Source organism: Psammomys obesus, unplaced genomic scaffold, assembly GCF_907164565.1.
Source record: "Psammomys obesus unplaced genomic scaffold, mPsaObe1.curated_primary_1811, whole genome shotgun sequence".
Classification (NCBI taxonomy): domain Eukaryota; kingdom Metazoa; phylum Chordata; class Mammalia; order Rodentia; family Muridae; genus Psammomys; species Psammomys obesus.
This window is the reverse complement of record NW_026585895.1, coordinates 13159377-13178741: the sequence shown is the minus strand read 5'-3', so window position 1 is coordinate 13178741 and position 19365 is coordinate 13159377. Positions and strand designations below refer to the sequence as shown.

At 44.1% G+C, this 19365-nt stretch overlaps 1 protein-coding gene across 3 annotated transcripts in view; it reads left to right on the top strand.

Annotated features, from left to right (window-relative positions):
- The window catches only part of Dync1i2 (dynein cytoplasmic 1 intermediate chain 2), a 48765-nt gene extending 34712 nt beyond the window's left edge, over nt 1-14053 (top strand). For all 3 annotated transcript variants that reach the window (XM_055600057.1, XM_055600058.1, XM_055600056.1), the window contains 5 exons: nt 31-164; nt 1161-1305; nt 9769-9909; nt 11710-11835; nt 13408-14053. In XM_055600057.1, the coding sequence (XP_055456032.1) occupies nt 31-164; nt 1161-1305; nt 9769-9909; nt 11710-11835; nt 13408-13521 (660 nt within the window). In that variant the 3' untranslated portion in view covers nt 13522-14053. The remainder of the gene's footprint in view (nt 1-30; nt 165-1160; nt 1306-9768; nt 9910-11709; nt 11836-13407) is intronic.
- The last annotated feature ends 5312 nt before the right edge of the window (nt 14054-19365 follow it).

Genomic DNA, 19365 nt, shown 5'->3' with positions numbered 1-19365 from the left:
AAAATCACTTTCTACTCTTTCTCTCTGTAGGACAGCATGGAGTTGGTTCATAAGCAGTCAAAGGCTGTAGCTGTCACGTCTATGTCCTTCCCCGTTGGAGACGTCAACAACTTTGTTGTGGGCAGTGAGGAAGGTTCTGTGTACACAGCTTGCCGCCATGGCAGGTAAAGCCTGATAGGGACTAGCCGCTAGTCAAACTCTTCTCTTGACTCATCTCATTGAAACAATTTGTTCTGTATTTAAGTAGAATCCTCTTCTAGACTTGTGACATATTAATTCAGGCACCTAAAACTTAAGTAAATTTTCTTTTTAAACTGTAGTAGTTTGGATTCACGTGTTTTGGACTGTGTGGGCTGCGGTTTATTGTCGGGATTTGTGAGTGCATGTGCTCCCAGAAGTTACTGGTAGGCGGTCTGTTCAGCAACTAGAAATGCAGTGTGTGTGCAGCCGACATTGATCGGCCTCCAGGTTTGTAAATGGGGCTGTCACCTGGTTTCTGTTTGGGTTTATTTGAACTTTGAGTTGTAGTCCAGGCCTACTGATAATGGTATAGCAATGCCATGACATATGTTAGACTAATATTTCTCCTGCTGTTCAGCCTGTTTGGAAATTGTCTAGCTGTCCTTTAAAAACATTGAGCATCTGGACCTCATTTCCAATACAGATCACCTTCACTTCAAAGCTTTTGATTTAAATTAGTCCAGATTGTCTGTTACATAGCATCCCTTTGTCCTGTTCTACCAACGTGGATATTGGTCTTCTGAGTTCTCTTGTCAACAGCGTGGTGTTTATGGCTCCAGAAGGTCCCTTCTCCTTTAGTAGTGTTATCAAATCTGAATACAGTGGCATTTGGCATAAGCTACGCTGATGAACTGTGAACACAGAATTGTGTTTGAAATTAAGTCACAGTCTGCTATATAAACCCACAATAAGATACATATTAGCTGGGTGTGATGGTGCAGGCATTTAAATCTTAACTCTCTGGAGGCAGAGGAAGGTGGATCTCTGGGTACAAAGCTAGCCTGGCCTACAAAATAAGTTCCAGACCAGGTTAAGCTACATAAGACCCTGTCTTAAAAATGAATAATAAAAATGTTAAGAAAATGATATATGGTGTACCTACAAGAGAGTTTCCTAACGTTTTCACTTTTATGAAATAGCAAAGCTGGAATCAGTGAGATGTTTGAGGGACATCAGGGACCCATCACCGGAATCCACTGTCACGCGGCTGTTGGAGCAGTAGACTTCTCACATCTCTTTGTCACCTCATCATTTGACTGGACAGTAAAACTTTGGACAACTAAGGTATCTGAAATGCAGCATTCTGCTCATTCGGTCGGTTTCCTGACACAAGGTGGTGCTCTAATACTGCAGGGAAAGACTCGGGTCTTAGAGCTTAGATGTCTTGGAATTGTTCCCAATAAGTGACACCTGCTAAGGAGTTACGCGGTGTGCGAGGGTGCTGCTATTAAGATGCTGACAGATAGAGTGACCCCGCAAGAAATCGAAGACCAGTCTTCCTACTCTAGGCTTTTCAAGCAAAGATTTGTTTACTCTGAATTTGTTGGGAAGATGCTCCTGGGTGTCTCCTGTACTCCCTCATATAATTTTACCCAGCTCCACACAAAGCCTTTCATTTGCTCTGTGGAGAGCTAAGAGGCTTAATTCAGGACTGCAGTGGCTCCCAGAGCTGCTGGGAAATAGAGAAAAGACAGAGACCATTTGCAGTAAGTCCTGTACAATAGGCTACACAATAAACTCGAATCATCAAGAAATCATTGTGGAGACACGCATGGGTTTGTTTTCTTACTGTAGTATAACCAGTTTGGTTTGTTGAGGCTTAGTAAGCTGGTTACTTGAAATATCTGCCCACTTAGTGATAAAAGTGTTTCCTAGTCCTCCAGTAATTCCACTGAGTGTAGTTTGGCCTGGCCTGGCCAGTGACAGTCTCAAAGACAGAGCTTAGGGAACTCCGTGACCTCCAGAGTAGACTTTGTTGTTTTGCTTGACCTCTTGTTATAAGCGTGACCTGCTTGTTTTCTAGTTCTCCTGCAGGACCGTAGTGCTGCTGGTGAAACTGCAGCCAGTATAGCCTCGTCTACATAAGCTGTGCCTTAAGCTTCGTTTTCCCGTCCATCTGCTTTATCTTAATGTTCACTTTTTAAATCTTCTGCCATAGAGCAAAGTGTAGAGACAGGCTGTGGTTCTTGAAGATCTTTGAGAAAATCTAGTATTGTTAAGAGATGCCTACTGCTGTAGGGAGCTCCGGTTTCTGTGTTTACTAAGTCCTGGCCTCAGCGTCCAGAGTACACTCACTGGTCATTCTTGTCCAGTCTTAGGGACCCTCTGTCAGTCTAACATGAAATAATTTAGAAAACAGCCTTGTAAAGCTTGCCTTTTAAAATTGAGCATTTTCAGCTTTGACATTAACAGACACAAAGATAGCACTTCCCTTGAGTCTAAGGAAGGAAGTATCTAGAAAAGTGCTTAACACATGTCCAGCATGTGGCAGGCTTTACTCTAATGGGGGTCAGAGCCAGCTCATTCATCCTGGGATCATACGCTGGAGAAAGGGTAGAGAAAGAAGATTCCCAGAGCCATAAGCAAAGTAGTACATGGCCGACAACTCTGTGTGTGGGGGGAAATACATAATGTGCTAGGAAACAAGACAAGATGCAAAATCACAATGATGAAACCTTCCATTCCCACATAGGCTTTAAATACCCATATAAGTTGCAAGGTTTCTGGGTGTGCTTTCTCATGTCCTAACCCTGTTAGAGTCTAGAGAGACCTGTCTTCGCTGCATTCTTGGCCAGCTCCTTTCCCTTTTTGGCTATTGGAAGAATCTTCACTTGGTGACTGACTGAGTCATTGATTTACAGAGTCAGATTTCCGGTTGGCTGTCTCCCTATCTGCTTGAACTTTGAGTACACTTTCCCAGGGTGCAGAGGTGAAGAGCTCACCTGCCTCGAGAGGGATCTTGCCTGTGACAGCAGACTGATAGACAGATGGGCACTTGGTTTTGTGGTTCACTAATAGTTCATATTTTTGTTTCTGTGTTTCCACCTAGAAGTTGCTTTTATTTGTTTGTATCTGTGTGATTTATGTATTGTGCGTGTGTGTGAATGCAGATGTGCTTGTGTCACAGTGCACAAGTACAGAGTTGGTAGTCTCTTGCCACCGTGCTGGGTGGCGGGTAGGGCTGGTCGTCATGCACTCAGGCCCCACTGTCGCTCAGCCATTGCCCTGTCCCAGGAGAGATTTGGGTAGCAAAGATAGGGAGGCAAAGCTCTTTCCCTTGTTATTAGGTTAAGTTTTGTTGCCTCTCTCACTCACTCATACATGGTGTGTACCTTGCCCTTGCCTCTTACACCTTCCTAGCAGCATAGAATAGTGTATTTTACATCACATTGACCAAGAACCCCCTAAAGTGTTGTCAGAAGAATTGCCTCGGCCTAACTTGTTTTTATGTTGTTTAGTGATAATAGTGGACTTGTCCACTGTGCATGAGCTCCTAGGTTCAGTCCCCAGCCCTGGAAGGAAAAAAGGACTAAGAATTACCACCTTCTAGCCTATCCTTTCCGCACACTTCTGCTCTGTGAAGGGCCAAGCAGCAGCAATCTTCTAGGTAACTATGTAGGTAGCCACACTTGTGCAGCTAGAGTCAGTGGATTCACACTTGAGCTTATGCTCCTTATTTAGTTGCTGGTATGTATGTACCTTCTAAATATTTGATCGAAGGCCACCCTGTGTTGGATTAATGACTAATACACATGTTCATGGATAATGAATGCCAATGAATAGTAGACAGTATCTTAATTTATACATTCTTTTTTTAATATTTTTATTTTATGTGCATTAGTGTGAAGGTGTCAGATCCCTTGGAATTAGTGTTACAGACAGTTGTGAGCTGCCATGTGGGTGCTGGGAATTGAACCCGGGTCCTTTCGAAGAGCAGACAGTGCTCTTAACCACTGAGCCATCACTCCAGCCCCAGACAGTATCTTAAAACCACTTTAAAAACATTATTCCAACTCCATTTTAAGCTTTTATTTTTTAATTTATTTAATTTATGAGTGAGAGTGTTCTGCCTACATGTATGTCTGTGGACCACATATATGCCTGGTGTCCAGAGAGGCCAGTAGAAGGCATCAGATCCCCTGGAAATAGAGTTACAGATGGTTTTGAGCCACCATATGAATGCTGGCAATTAACCCTGCGTCCTCTACAGGAGCGGCCAGGCTCTAACCACACAGCCATCTCTCCAGGCCCCATTTTAAGCCTTTAAAAGCAGTTGCTCACATTTGTACCCTTAACAGACTCCACGTGTCTTGCTTCTCCACCTCTCCTTTTTATGTACCTTCCTACGCTAGGAACTGAACTCGCTTAACGTGGAAGAGCGAGTCATTAACTGCTACATTATCTCTGCATGCGCTGAGGTGTGGCTCTCCCCAGTATCAAGGCAAGATTCTTCTTTTCCTCTTTTCCTCTTTATGTAAATCCTGTCAGGGTGGAATTCGGAAACCTCAGTGTGCTACTACCTCAGATGTACTTTAGAGTGGTCTCCACTGTAGAAGCCTCTGATGTTGGCTTGGTGGGCAAGTGTGAAACCTAGCCCGGGGTTCAGGTTCATCAGATTGCTCTAGTACTTTCTGACGTAAGCTATCTGCAGTGTAGAAAACCACACACAAGTGGATGGTCATGATCATCTGCATACATCTGAACTTCTTGTTGTTGTTTATTTTTGAGACAAGGTTTCTCTACATAGCCCTGGCTGTCCTGGAATTCACTAGGCAGAGAAAGCTGTCCTCAAACTCAGAGAGATCTGCCTGCCACTTCCTCCCATGGAATATACTATGCAAACATTAAAACATCGTCCCCCAAAAATACTTCCTTTAAGAATAACCCAGGGCAGGTGTGTTAAGATCTGCTGAAACAGTCACCTAATGAACAGACCTGAAATCCCCATCTTCCAGGTTACACCAAAGAAACTGTCATTGCTCATTCATTCTCCCTGCTGTTTTGCAGACCCACTAATGCACTTCTCTTGTGGACTTTCAAGTTTGGTGTTTTGAGATTTTAAGTGTCTTCTAAATATTATAGAGGCAACACCAATATTACAGAATTTCACCAATTTGAAAGAGCTGTGCACGGTGGAGCATGTCTTTAATCCCAGCACTCTGGAGACAGAGGCAAGAGGATCTCTGACTTCAAGGCCAGCCTGGTCTACAGATGAAATTCCAGAACGGCCAGGGCTACACAGAGAAACTTTGTCTCAACAAAACCAACAAACAGATAAAAAGAAATGTTCATATAATAGACAAGTTAAAATGAGAATATGGTTTGAAATTGAGAGGAGGTATGAAGGAAGGCTGACTGACGATGCAGACCCAGTTTCACCTGGTGGCGCTTACCTCGGGAACTTGCTACAGGCCAGCGGCAAGCCTTCTTTGCATATTTAGAAACTCAAATCTTGTCAGCTACTGGAATTGATTAGACAAGGGAATGTGAATGTAACTAACAGGCTCCTGAGATACTGATACATTGGAGAATGTCAATTTATTAATTTACAGTCAGAACCTAAACTGGCAGAAGGGCCCAGATACTCCTGCCGCCCTGACCAGCTCATTGTTTCTCTGTAGACTACCCACATGGGAAGCCAAATTATAATCAGACGATTGCTTGGTGAGCAAGGAATTAGAACAAAAGGAGTTTTTATCATTTGAATATTCAGTGGCATCAAGCTAAGATAGCTTGATTCATCTTCAAGTAAAGATAGCCTTGCCATGGGGTAGTTGATTCTCTCAATCTGTTGTCTGAGGCTCCCTCTCTCCCTCTCTCCTGGACAGTGATGAACTGGTGTCATCTTCATTTGCCTTGTAAGACTATCTTTCATTACTTCTAATAGATATATCTGCAAAGATTATCCTTTGTTGGGTGGTGGGGGAAGTTATTTTTGACCTTGGAATGACTTGTGTGTGTTTGCTTGTGGGCGTGTGCATGAGCAGTGGGTCAGAAGCCCAGGATTCCCTGGAGCAGGAGTGACAGGCAGTCTGCTGGGCATGGGTGTTGCGTTGACCCCTGCAGGGACAGTCAGTGCTCTTAACCTGAGCCGTCTCTCCAGCCCTACAATGATTTCTTGTCGAGGAAACTTGCGTATTTCTCCTGTCACCCGAATTGAGGGCACAGGTATTTGCGGTTCACTGTTGACCCTGATGTGCTGACTGTAGAGACTCGTGTTACTAGTCTAGAACTTCCCCGTTGCCCCAGCTTTGAAAACAATTATCTGTTTCAGGTTCTTTGCCGTTAGAGCAGCTTAGCACAGAGAGGCTTAAAAAACAGAAATGTGTTGTCAGCTTAGGAGGTGTTGGCGGGCTACTTACCCTTGCAGGTCTGAGAACTTGTTCTGTCCTTGTCTCCTAGCATCTGGTGACTTGTCAGGAATCCTTGGTGTTCTTTGGCCTGCAGCTGTTATCACTCCAGTTTCTGCCTTTGTCATCATCACATGACCTTCTGAACCTGTTTGCTTCATTATGTCTCTGCATACAAATTCCCATGTAAAAACACAAGTCACAGTAGATGTAGCACACCCTAATACCGCACAAGCTGTTTAGTTTGCTTACATTTACAAGTGCTGGACAGACATGAACTTCAGGGCAACACCATTCAGCCCAGTCTATGCTTTGAGCTTAGGAAAAACTGTAGGGCCTGTCCCTTGACCATGAGGTGTTTATTGTCACAGCAGAACCAAGTGATTATTCTATTTATTCAAATGCTGCTTTTCACAGAAGCCCTTTTGTTTTGATTTCTTTTTGGCAAATATGTTTTTGCTGGTCTTTTGTGAAGGAGAATAGAGACTTACTGTGCATTATATGGCTCCACAGGTTCTCATTCCTGGTCATATACAGGAGCAGCTTTTTAGACTTTGAAGTGGCCCCTGATACCCAGACCAATGAAATCAGAGTCCAAGAGCAAGACCCTCGCTACACTGTGCTTAAAAATTCTCTAAATGGTCACGGCATACAGCCAAGCTTCAGAACCAACAATGTGAAGCCTTTGTTTTGTAGACAGGGAAATGGGCTTAAAAAGAATGAGGGACTTTTCTCAGAACCTTGAAGCTGCTTGCTAGCTGGACTGAAACCACAGGCTGGATCCCTTTCCAGCTGTCCTTGCTGCCTCAGTGCCATTTCGGCTGAAGTGCTCTTCAAAGTAAAGGAAGATACCACATTAAAAGGATATTTAAAATGTCCCACTTGGGATTTTAATTTGCAATATTATATCTTAAGTTACTGTACTGTGAGACATTATTTGATATTAAATATGTGCATTTTTCTCAGTGGGCAAAACTCTGTCTAATCATTAGATAACTATGTTTTTTAAGTGAAACTAGAAAAGAGTTTTAAAATAGTCACATTTTAAATTGAAGGACATTTTGCTTTTTTTCCCCACATAATTTTTTTTGGATTGTGCTCTTTTAACTGGGCAGTAATAGCATGTGCCTTTAATACCAGCACTCAGGAGGCAGAGGCAGGCAGATTCTGAGTTCAAGTCCAGCCTGATCTACAGAGAGTTCCAGGACAGCCAAGGTTACACAGAGAAAACTGGTCGTGAAAAAAAAATTTTTTTTAATAAATTAAAATTGTGATCTTTTGCCAAGCTGTATAGCAATCCACTGAGTAGATTAAATATTTGACTTAAGCATTTCCTGAAACTATTTTTATTATAACTGTTTTAATCTAATTTGCATATTGCTTTTTAATAATTTGTGGTTTATAAAAAGGAGTATGTCCTCATTCTGGCTTGCTGAACACTTCAACGGTGAATTACATGTCCCTGAGCATAGTTACAGGTCCTTCTCCTTTCAGCCATGTAAATAAACGTAGTTTATGTGTCCGCCTGCTGATGGTATGTGGGTTACTCCAGTCCTGCTGGGAGAACAGCTGGCGTTGCCTTTGTCTCCCTGTTGTTTTCTTAGGTAGAGTCTTGCTGTGTAGCCCAGGCTGACCTCAAACTTACAGTCTTTCCAAGTACTGGGATTATAGTGTGTACCAATAGGCCAGGTCATAGCTGTCTTTGATGGCCATAAACAGTTAGTTCTGTGGGTATGTACTTATGTATGGCGTGGTTAGAGGCCCTGCGGTCAGCTTGAAGAGATTGCCTGGCAAATCCAGGTGAGTCTGCCAGCTCCTGACCCGGCGGCAGTAGTATGTGTAGGGCTGACTGCTCTGCGTCCCTGCCCTCTTTTAGAGTTTTCTGCTGCGTTCGTTGCCTTTTAACCTTCGTGGGAGAAGTGGCGCTGCTGGGTTTACGTCATTGTGATTGAGCACTTTTCCATGACATTATTGCCCGTGTGTGAGCTCTTCATTACTTCGCCCCTTTTTGCAGCACTGGGCTTGAACTCAGAGCCTGGTGCCTGCCACGCAGTTGTTCTACCATTGAGCCATGTCCAGCACGTAAACATCACACTTTCGTGCCTCCAGAGATTGAATGCTAGGCAAGTCTCTAACACTGAGCTCCCTCCCCTCCGCGCGCCAGTTCCCAGCACACACCTTTTTACTGAATATATGAATATGGATAAGCATATTGTTAACAACTTGTTTTAGGTTTTTGGTGAGAAACCTTAAAGCTGCCCGGAAGCGGGATGTCTGAAGTGCTCTGTCACGGTAGCCAACTGGAGTCATATTAGATTTTAGAATCATTGGTGTGCCAGAAATAGCCATGAGGTACCCCTGGGGTGGCTTTACAGAGTCACTGGGCGATTGTGTGTACATCCAGTAAGCTGTAGCCTTACTCTCATAACGGTGACTTCAGAAGGAAAAGAGTCCTTTTCTGCGTTTAGCTTTGTTTGTTTGTTTGTTTGTTTGTTTGTTTCAATTTTTTTTGTTAATTTGCAGGGGTGAGATGGAGTGGGGTGGGAGGTTTTGTTTTTTTGTTTTGTTGTTAGGCATTTTGGGTCACTACAATAATCATGATACTGACATTAACTATCATATCTTAAAATTTTAAACTCACAGTTTAAAACTTTATTGGGCTGATAAGATGGCTTAACAGGTAAAATGTTTCCCACCAAGGCTGACAAGCTCAAGCCCCGAGCCCCACATGGTAGATTCAGCACTGCCCCCCACAGGTTGCCTTTCCAACCTCCTTACCCACGCCCATACTCAAGTGTGTCAGTGTTACCAGTGTGTGAGGTGCAGACAACAGCCTGAGACCTTCTCTCATCACCTGAGCTCCTGGTCCCTGCTCTCCTCAGGCTGCTCATCAGCCTCCTGAGTGAGAGCGCTGCGGCTGTCACCCCCCTCTTCCTCAGCACAGAGGCTGTCACCCCCCTCTTCTTCAGCACAGAGGCTGCCACCGTTCTGGTCCCGTAGCTTACCAGTGAGGCCTGTCTCACCTTGCTGGAGACACTGTGAGTCTTTGCCTCTGCTGTCCTTGTTGCTTTATCTGCTTTCATAGCGGGGTGTCCAGGCAAGCCAGACGTCCTGTCCCTCCATGCCAGCCTCCAGGTCCTGACACGTGTTTTGAGGCTTAGTCTATTCTTTTTTCAAAGACAGTATGACTACTACCAGCCAGAAAGAAAATGCCACCTAGTGCCTGGTTCTTAGTTCATAATGCCAGGCGCTTCTGTGGTGAGTTCGGAGACACTCTAGCCTGAGTTGGTAGGAGCCTACACCTGTAGGTTCTCTGCCGCGTGTCAGTGACGAGTGGATAAGGATCTCTGTGCGTGCCGTCTGCCGACTGTACTAAGAATTAATGTTTCCTTTCCAGAACAACAAGCCTTTGTACTCATTTGAAGATAATTCAGACTATGTTTACGATGTTATGTGGTCACCCACCCACCCAGCCCTGTTTGCCTGTGTGGATGGCATGGGGAGACTGGATCTGTGGGATCTCAACAACGACACAGAGGTGAGCAGGAAAATAACAGAAAATCGGAGATTTATTGAATAATTTGCGAAATGTCTTTTATCCCAAGGAATGTAAAAGTGCTCTGTGATTGTCACTTCATCACAAAGAAACCAAATAAGCTTTGTGCCTACATAACAAACAGCATGCTGTGAGGAGCTGAAGGGAGAAATGGCACGCCGTGAACACTGGGACATTCTTCACTGCTGAAAAGCAGCATCGCATGTCTCCGTCCAGGCGAAGTCTCCATGGGGGCTTGGAATATGGCTTCATTCTTAGGCTAGAAAACACATAGCCGCACATTGTCCGAGTATGTTAACCTTTATTCTGAACTCCCCGTTAGCCGTGGTGGGACTGTGTATCATCCATAAGTGCTAGTCCTAGGCTGATATGGTTGAAAGAAAGGAAATGTGTTTTGATTGCCTTTTTCCATGAAGGATTAAGATCTGTGTGCCATTAACTATAAAGTGGATATGGAGCTGGGCATAGTGGCACACGCAGGTAAACCCAGCACGTGGGAGGCAGAGGCAAGAGTGTCGTGAGTTAGAGGCTACATCTGTGGCAAGACCTTGTCTCGGAAATTCAGTCTGGGCATGTAACTCATAGGGAGAGCATTTGCTTACCACATGCAAATTCCCAGCACCTAAATAATAATAACAGCATAGAAACCATCACATTTCTTAGTTGTTATACCAGATTTGTCCGTGCAGTTTAACTGCGTCTGTGAGTATCCTTAGCCAGTTTAAAGAGGCTCACATTGTTCTTAGGCCCCTGTATGCCTCCCCTTAGCGGGCGTGATGCCAGCAGTTGGCAGCAGTGGTTGTGGAAGAGCCAGCCTGGAAGTCAAGCACTTGCTTCCACAAAGATGAGGAAACGCAGCAATTTAATGCTGTTGTCTACTATTTCGTCCTTTAATTGTTTACTGTACCTATACATGTATTTAGCAAGCTCACTATATAACCTTGGACTAGGTGTAGACTAGGCTGGCTTTGAACTCTCAGAGGTCCTCCTGCGTCTGCTCCCCACCCCAACAACCGCCCCCAGTGTGGACATTAGAGACATGCACCACCTTGCCCTGCCCAAGTTTACTTTCTTAGTTTGGATTTTTCTCTACCAATGATCTATGGCCATAATTGAATGAGGATCTCTTAATAGTTTGATTGTTATATCTCGGGCTGGTCACTTGGGAAAGACTGATTTCTGCATGAGGAGTACTCTTGTCATATTTCAAAAGTTTTAGGTCTAACTATGTTTTTCAGTCTGCCTCAGTAACCAAGTGTTGCTCAGGTTGGCAGAGGCGCAGTCAGGCTCCAGGGCCTGCTGCCCTCGCAGAGGCACTATCTCCGGCCTTCCTTGGGTCGGGGCTTGGGAAAGCTTGTTGTACCACCAGTGTACACTGTTTCCAGGACTGCTGTCCGTCAAGTCAGCCAGTTTTAGCTGAGGAAGATACAAGCAGCGGACTTAATTCCTGTCCTCCGTGACTGAACTGTGACCTGTTTATGAGCACACTGGAAATATTTTCTTTTTAGGATGGGTTTGACCGCTTAAAGAAGTTAAACACAAAAGCCCTTTGCTGAGGGGATCCGCACAGCCCTGTAAGAATTTCTTAGATAAGTACTGGGTATCTTCCCAACTCATCTTTAAGGGGTGATGGTAATCTCACCATAATAAATTCTGAACAGAGAGGAAGGTGGGAAAATTCTTTATTCTCATTTCTTTTTAAAAGCACAGATTGAAGATTCTTGTTTTACATGTTTAGAAACTGATGAAACTTTTAACTGTGCTGTATTTTAAATGACATAGGTACCAACTGCCAGCATTTCTGTGGAGGGCAACCCCGCTCTTAACCGTGTGAGATGGACCCACTCAGGAAGAGAGATCGCCGTGGGTGATTCTGAAGGACAGATTGTCATATATGATGTGGGAGAGGTATGAGGCTTGCAGCCTATCACTTTGACACATCTGCATAATGACACTGTAGTGAAGGTATCGTGGTAGCTGTGTCTTAACGGTATACGTGATGTATGCTTTTCACCAGAGAAACAGCTTCTGAGTCTCGTCTCTAAGTGGGTGCCCTGTGCCCTCGCGCAGCCGGTGTGAGGGTAACGCCGTACCACATAGTACCGTGCTCATAGATTCCTGTGCTGCTAGGAATTCTTCAGGCAGAAAAGGAAATGTGTGATTGCAAGTAGACTTGGAGTTTTATGGAATTGATATTGAGATAAATTTCGTTTTCTGTATTCATAGATTTGTTTGAACCAAATAGTAGAAATCAAAGATAGTATCTTTTGATAGCTCTTTTCCAAAAAAAATATCGAATGTGTATATGTATGCCTGAGTATATGTATGGGCACTGTGCATGCTGGAGCCTGTGGAGGTCAGAAAAGGGCATTGGATTCCCTGGAGCTGGAGTTAAAAGCTGTTCATAATCACCATCTGTGTGCTGGGTGCCAAACCCAGGCTCTCTACAAGAGCAGCCAATGAATGCTCTTAGCCACTGAGCCATCTCTCCATCCCCCTTCCATGCTTCTTAATAACTGTGAGAAAAAAATGAACCTTGAGACCTCAGCTCGGGTGCAAAGGCATGAGATGGAGCTCAGCAGGATGAGTCGAGCTCTTCTGTCACTCTGCTTGACTGGACACAGCATCCAGAGGCCCAGGGCCCGGTTCTTCCTGTCTGCTCCTGACCAGACCACCTGGACATCTTCTACGTCATTATTCCCCATCTTGTCCTGGTACTTTGTGGCTCTAGCACTCAGGTCTTGGTGAGACTGGGTCATTTAGGGCAGCCAGTTGGACAGTGTTGGTGGATGTCCTGCGTCTGCACTGGTGGTGCGTGACCGCTAGCTGCGCGCCCCTGTTGAAAGGCTTATGGTTAGTGAAGCTCAGGGCCAGTCTCTGTGAAAATACAAGAGGAACTGTAGGGAAGTTTGATTGCTTCTGTGAAGCAAAAGCACCGTAAACTCTTGACTCAGCACTATGTTAAGGAGCACTGTAACTTCTGACAAAGGAGCCGGAGAATCAAGAAAGAGTGCTTTCTGTTCCAAACAAACCCTGTGTTCAAGAGTCACAAACTGGAGGCAGCCTGGGCCACAGAGAGTGATTCTGCCTCAGAAAAGAAATAAAATAAAATAAAATAACTATTTCATACTAGTAGTGATGCAAAAAAATACAAAAAAAAAAAAAAAAAAAAATTGAAGGCATCCCTCTCATCAGCAAGCCCCACAGAGGCGCCAGGAAGTCTGTTTACAAAGCATCCTTGTTGTGGCCTTGCACTGGTGGTTGTGACAGCACATTTGTTTCTGAGGCTGTCAGGACACGTTTCACAAACACCTTTTGTTTTGAAATGTTGTAAATCATTATTATAGTCTCTGTAATTATAGAAAGGCCCTTTAGGTCAATTATTACTTTTTACTGGAAAAATTATTTGAAAACAGAGTAATAGTAGAGACGATGAATTTTTATTTCATTGCTCAGCAAACATTGTCTTTCTTTTAACAGCAGATCGCTGTTCCCCGAAGTGATGAATGGGCAAGATTTGGCCGAACACTCGCAGAAATTAATGCAAACCGAGCTGACGCAGAAGAGGAGGCAGCGACCCGAATCCCTGCCTAGCCTGAGAAGTGGGCTGCAGCCTTAGCAAACTGGGCAAAAATGATTAAGTAGACCCTCAGCTATTTGCATGCTTCTGATTAAATGATATGAAAAGGAAATTCCGAGAGGAAACTGGGTTCAATGCAGGAAGCAAAGCTTACAGTGCCCTTTTTATATTCTTTTTGGTTTGGATTGGTGTCATTTTTAATATAGCTGACAACTTTACAAAATGGAGCCTTTTCTGCATCCAGAGACATAGATGTGTATATTCTTTTGGATTCTCTTCAACTTGTAATACTATATATAGTTATTTCTAAAGCACAGACTAAATAAGTTCTGCATATTTCTAAAAAAAAACACAATTTAATATGCAATACAGTACATAATTCCTGTCAATTATCTTCTCAGTGCCCTAACTGTGTGGGAACATTGTTCTTAGTCCCGGCATGCATTCGCCTACCTGTTTTAAGTGTTGTTCTGATGCCATTTTCCTTCTCTGTGGTTCTATAATAGTTATCTATAAATAAAAACAAATATGTGCTAACTTCTCAAATTCTTATTTTTACTTCTTGAAATTTGAAGTTTTCTCTTATAAATCTTTTGTTAGTTTCTAATGCAAGCAGCCACCTTAAATCTCCTGCAGCCTTAATACACACCATATAGGGATAGGCTAGAGCATTTCTCCTTAGGCACTGTGAACTCAGGGTGGATAATTTGTCAGTGGAAACGTTCTCTTAGGTTCGCTTTTGCTGACTTACTTTCCTTCTATTTATGTTTGTTCTAAGGAATAAGTGCTCAGTTCCTTCATCTACACTGCTGAGACCACAGTGCAGGTAAGCTCTTGGAGAGAAGGTTGCTGTGGGCGCAGCAGCCATGAAAGAGGTGTGCTCAAAGGCCCTCGCCATCCTGGAATTTGCTAGCACAGCTCTGTGAATCTTTAAGGCAGATGGCAAATGTCTGCATTAGTGTGAGAGTCACCTGTCTGTGGACAGCCAGAATCAGATTGTGAAGGTTTACAGGTTGTCCTTACCTTTAAGTTTTTCCGAGTTTAACTCTTCACTCAACAGAACTTGAACTAAAATATTAGAAATATTAGAAATATTATTAAATATCTATTTAATAATTATTTAATAATTATATTATTAAATATTTAATTATTATTAAATAAACCAGAAGAGGGCATCAAATCCCTGAATAGATGGTTATGAGTCCCCTTGTGGGTGCCGGGAATTGAACTCAGGACCTCTGGAAGAGCAGACAGTGCTCTTAACTGCTGAGCCATCTCTCCAGCCTCTGGAATTGGAACTTCTTAATTTTGGTTTTATAAGGATTTGTTGAGGGAGAATTCTACGTAGCCAAACTTGCACATAACAGAACTTATTCACTCTTAGTGCTCTGTGGTATAAGGAATAACTGACCAGGAATACTGCACCCAAACTGTAGTCCTAGCTTTGACAGCCATGAAAAATGGGATGTTAGCCAAACTTGAACCTTATAGTTTGGAATTGTCAGTTACATTATTTCTAACTTGTCTCCTAGCTCAAAAATTATTAATTTTAATTGTATCAGCTACTTCTCCACTTTGAAATGTTTAGTTTTCAAGAGTTGACCTGTTCCATAAAGAACCATCTCAGATTACCTCATGGTAGTAATGTCTAAGTCCAAAGTTCCCCGTCAGCAGAGTCCCACCGTCCTTCTGTTGAAGAATTTATCTACTCAGAGGCATGGGGTTTGAGTTCTTAGTCTGTGAAAATGAGTAGAAAAAGAGGGAAAATATAATGTTAGTGAGGTTGGAAATTGCCATGTAGCAAATCAAATAGTCAGTGGTCTCAAGTTGTTTTTTATAAAAGGAGTATTTTATTCTCCCCGACCCCTCAGAATAACTTAACATAGGCCCTAGCTCAACCTTAGTGTGTTTTTAGGAAAACTTGCATTTACCATAAGGAATTACCTTCGAAGTGTATAACAAATTAAAAAATTAGGCTCTCTGTGGACAGAGCTCTGTGTCTGCTGTAACTGGCGCATAGGACTGAGGAGATGAAGTTGATTGGGGCTGGTAGAATCATGCATGTTTTACTTTTAGGCGTGAAAGACTTTTGTAATTTTGAAAATATTTGGGGACATAAATTGTAGCTTACTTGTGATTAGTTTCACTTTTTGCTAGGCAGGAAACAAGTTCCAGTTTTGTGGCTGATTATTGTTTGTCTGCTTTTGAGTGGCAAGTTACAGATTATCACCCTTATTTGTGTTGAGAAAGCATATTCAGTTTTTCAGTAACTAACTTTGACTAATCCCTGAGATCATTTTTCGTATCATTTAAGCCAGATACTCAGCACTAGAAGCTTTTTTCCTCATCACAGAGGAAAGTTTGGCAGGACTGTGTAGAAAAGCCGGTGATATCACTGAGAACTGCATCCTGAAGGCACAAGCAGCTTAAAGTGGAGGAGCAGGGGAACTGAAGCGCCGGGGTGGCCGGGGTGGGAGGGGGTGGCTTGTCATCATCTCTGAATGGTTCCCTTTGTTCTGCGCTCACCCGGATAGACTGTAACCTTCAAGCCATGCAGACTGTGAGAGTCTGTGTGTCTGTGGCACATCATTTTCCCCTCCTTCCTTCCCTCAGCCAATTGAAAATGTCTCTTCCACAGTCTGACTTTCAGTGTCGGTGTCAGAATGATTTTCTAACTGGAAAAGCTGTGTAACTATGAGGTGGAGCTCAGCTACAGGGCCCTGGTCACTGTTCACAGGCAGCCAAGGTGTGGTTGTGCAGACCTCCAGCAGAGGTCTGGGGCCTAAAAGCCAACAGCGCCGGTGCTTTGGATAACTTAGAGTGCTCAAGTTGAGGTGGGCTTATAGCAGTAGGAAGGGAGTTCTCACTTTTGAGCTGTCATCTTGCTTAGTGTTAGGTAGCAGGGTCCCTACAGCTTCGGGGAAAATACTCCCAAGTAGAACCCTGTATTTCACTCATAAAAAATATAAGTAAATAAGATTTTTTTTTTTAATTGAAAAATACTGGCAAGATGACACAACAGGTAAAGACACTTGCCACCAAGCTTGGTGTTAGTTTGATCTCTGGAGCCAGGTGGTAGGAGAGAACCAATTCCTACACGTTGTCCTGTCACGTGCCTTTGTGTACATGCACACAAATAACATACAATGTAATGATTTATTATTATAGATGCTGGGAAGTAATTAACTCAGACATCTGACTTACAGATATGAGGGAATTTAGAGTGTTGTCCTAAAGGCATTATGGAAAGAACATGGGGGCCTGGAAAGACGACACATGAGTTAATGCTTTGCGCTTAGGACCTGAGTTCAATTCCCAGCACCCACATCTCACAGCTCAGACACCCTCTTCTGGACTCCCTGGGCTCACATGTACAGACATACACATATACATACAATTTTAAAAATCCTTTGACAAAAGGACCATACAGGGGGTGGGGAGGTGGCTTAGCAGTGAAAGCACTTGCCTAGAAAGCTGCAAGACCAGAGCTCAGGCCCTGAGACGACATAAATGCAGAGCGGCCAGGCAGCCGGGAGGGCTGACAGCTGAGAAGTCCAGAGAGGGTCCCAGAGCATGGCGACATGCATGCGCACCGCACATGAGAAAGACAAAATCCACTTCCATACTTCAACTGGAGAATTAAATGCCATTCTTTGAAGTAATACCTTTAGTCCAGTACCCCAAAGTGTTAATAACTTTCTTACTGCAGCATAAATTTTAAAATCCTTTTTCGATATTTAGAGAACGTATTGTTGGACGAGTTTTAGAAAAGATTCCCCAGTCCCAAGCCAGAACGCCAGTTGCAAGACTTGGAGTAGTCATCAAATCACGATGTTTTTCACAGGAAGCCGGTGCTCTCAGACCTAAAGTGTGAACCTCAGGTGCTTGAATTCCCTTTCTCCATGCCATGTTCCCAACTGTTCAACCCAAAAGTCCGAATGGTCAGGCGTTTACGTTTTCAGCCTGCCGCTCCAGCCACGGAGTTTCACCACAGCCAGCCGGCAATCTCTCACAAACTTTCGTCAAATTACAGTATTTTGTGTTGTTAGTGTCCTAGCAGGCGTCTCAGTTCCGGCTTCTTAATATTCCATTAGCGGCCCCCGGGCCGAGCGTGGGGCAGCTTGCTCTGGGCTGAGCTTGCTGGAAGGTCTGCTCCACTTTGTGAGGTCGCTTATTCCGGCCTCGGGGGATGTATTATCCCGCCTCTCTCATAATGTACTTGATTTGCCCGGAAAGCTGGGGGCAGTGATTGTGTGGGGTGTAGACGCACTGCGCTGCGCTGAGCGCGCAGGGACCTGACCCTGTGACTGGAGCTCAGGGATGCCACTGGGAACTCTGATAGCAAGTCATTTCATCTTTTGTGGATTTTTGTACTGAAATTTTGGAGTTTTTTTTTTTTTTCTTTCTGTGAAAAGTAATGGAAATGCTCTGCAACAAAAGTTTTTATACTTAAAGATAGCCTGATATAAGAGAAAGGATTCTGAGCCCCAAAGACTCTGGTTCCTGGAATCCCAGCACTTGGAGACTAAAAGAGGACAATAAGGTTGAGGCCAGCCTGGGCTGCAAAACAGAAGCCTGTGTTCCATTCCCATTTGTCTCCATTACATAAGATAGCCTCTTTTTCCTTTCAGTTTTTGTTGTTGTTTTTGTTTTTCAAGGCAGGGCTTCACTGTGTATGCCTGTCAGGGAACTCGATTTGTAGACCAGGCTGGCCTCAAACTCACAGAGAGCCACCTGCTTCTGCGTCCCAAGTGCTGGAATTAAAGGTGTGTGCCATTACTGCCTGGCCCCCAGCTTGGGTTTCATTTAAATGAGGAAAATAATTGCCTTCTGTGGCAATTTTGTGAGAGAATGCATATGTGAAGACTCTGTAAAGTACAAATAGTTTTATTTTTAATTCCTTTGTTAAAGAATGTGAGAATGAAAAGAGGCCATATTTTAAAACTATTTTTTGAGACAGGGTCTCACTATCTAGCTCTGACTTATGAGGAACTCACTCTGTAGACCAAGCTGACCTCGAACTCACAGAGATCCACCTGCCTGCCTCCCTCCCAAGCCCATATTTTAAAACATGTAGGTGAAGTAACAGGAGCTCGTGTTTAAAGGGTCAAACGCCTCAGTGTCTGTCCGAGCGGAGTTATTCTCCAGGGTTCACTCTCATCATGGAGTGAGCCGTCACAGCCACCTGAGGCTGAGGAGGGGCAGGGAGCCCAGGGAGAAGTTACACTGGCCCCATGGACCTTAGGAGGTAGGGCTCCTTTTTGAATGCGTGGGGAAATAAACGTGCTTGAAGATTGTACCACCGCATAGCAGCACCTCAGCGACTCCCGAGAGAAGTGCGGCATCAATGAGGGAGTTTTACAGCACCCTTTCCCCTGGAAATGATACATGCTCGTGTCGGAAGATGGTCTCTGGGAAGGCACTGTGCTCCATACAGCTCTAGAGATTGACGCCTACCTGGAATCGCAGAGGAGTGAAGACATGACCGACACAGAAAGGCTGGGCTTGGGTGCTCCGTCCGGGCTGTCTGCTGTGGACACCACAGCACCCCAGAAGCTCAGTGTGTTCATTATACCCAGCTGAACAGGGAGGCAGGTTCAGCTCATCTTGTTAAAAGGAGTCTTGGTAGGGGAGCAGTCTTCAAGTCGGAACCAGGTTGGAGAAGGCTGTGATGGGCGTTTTCTGAACACGTCAGCATTCATACTTGGACCAGAGGAAAGCTTCGCCACTCCCGTGGGGCTGAGGCATTGGGATCCTTGATGTAGCTGTCCCCATATCAAACAAAAGGCACTCATGCAGGACTTTACTCAGTCCGTACAAGAAAGGGCTCTGCTCCTTGAGAGACTGTGCGCCTGTCA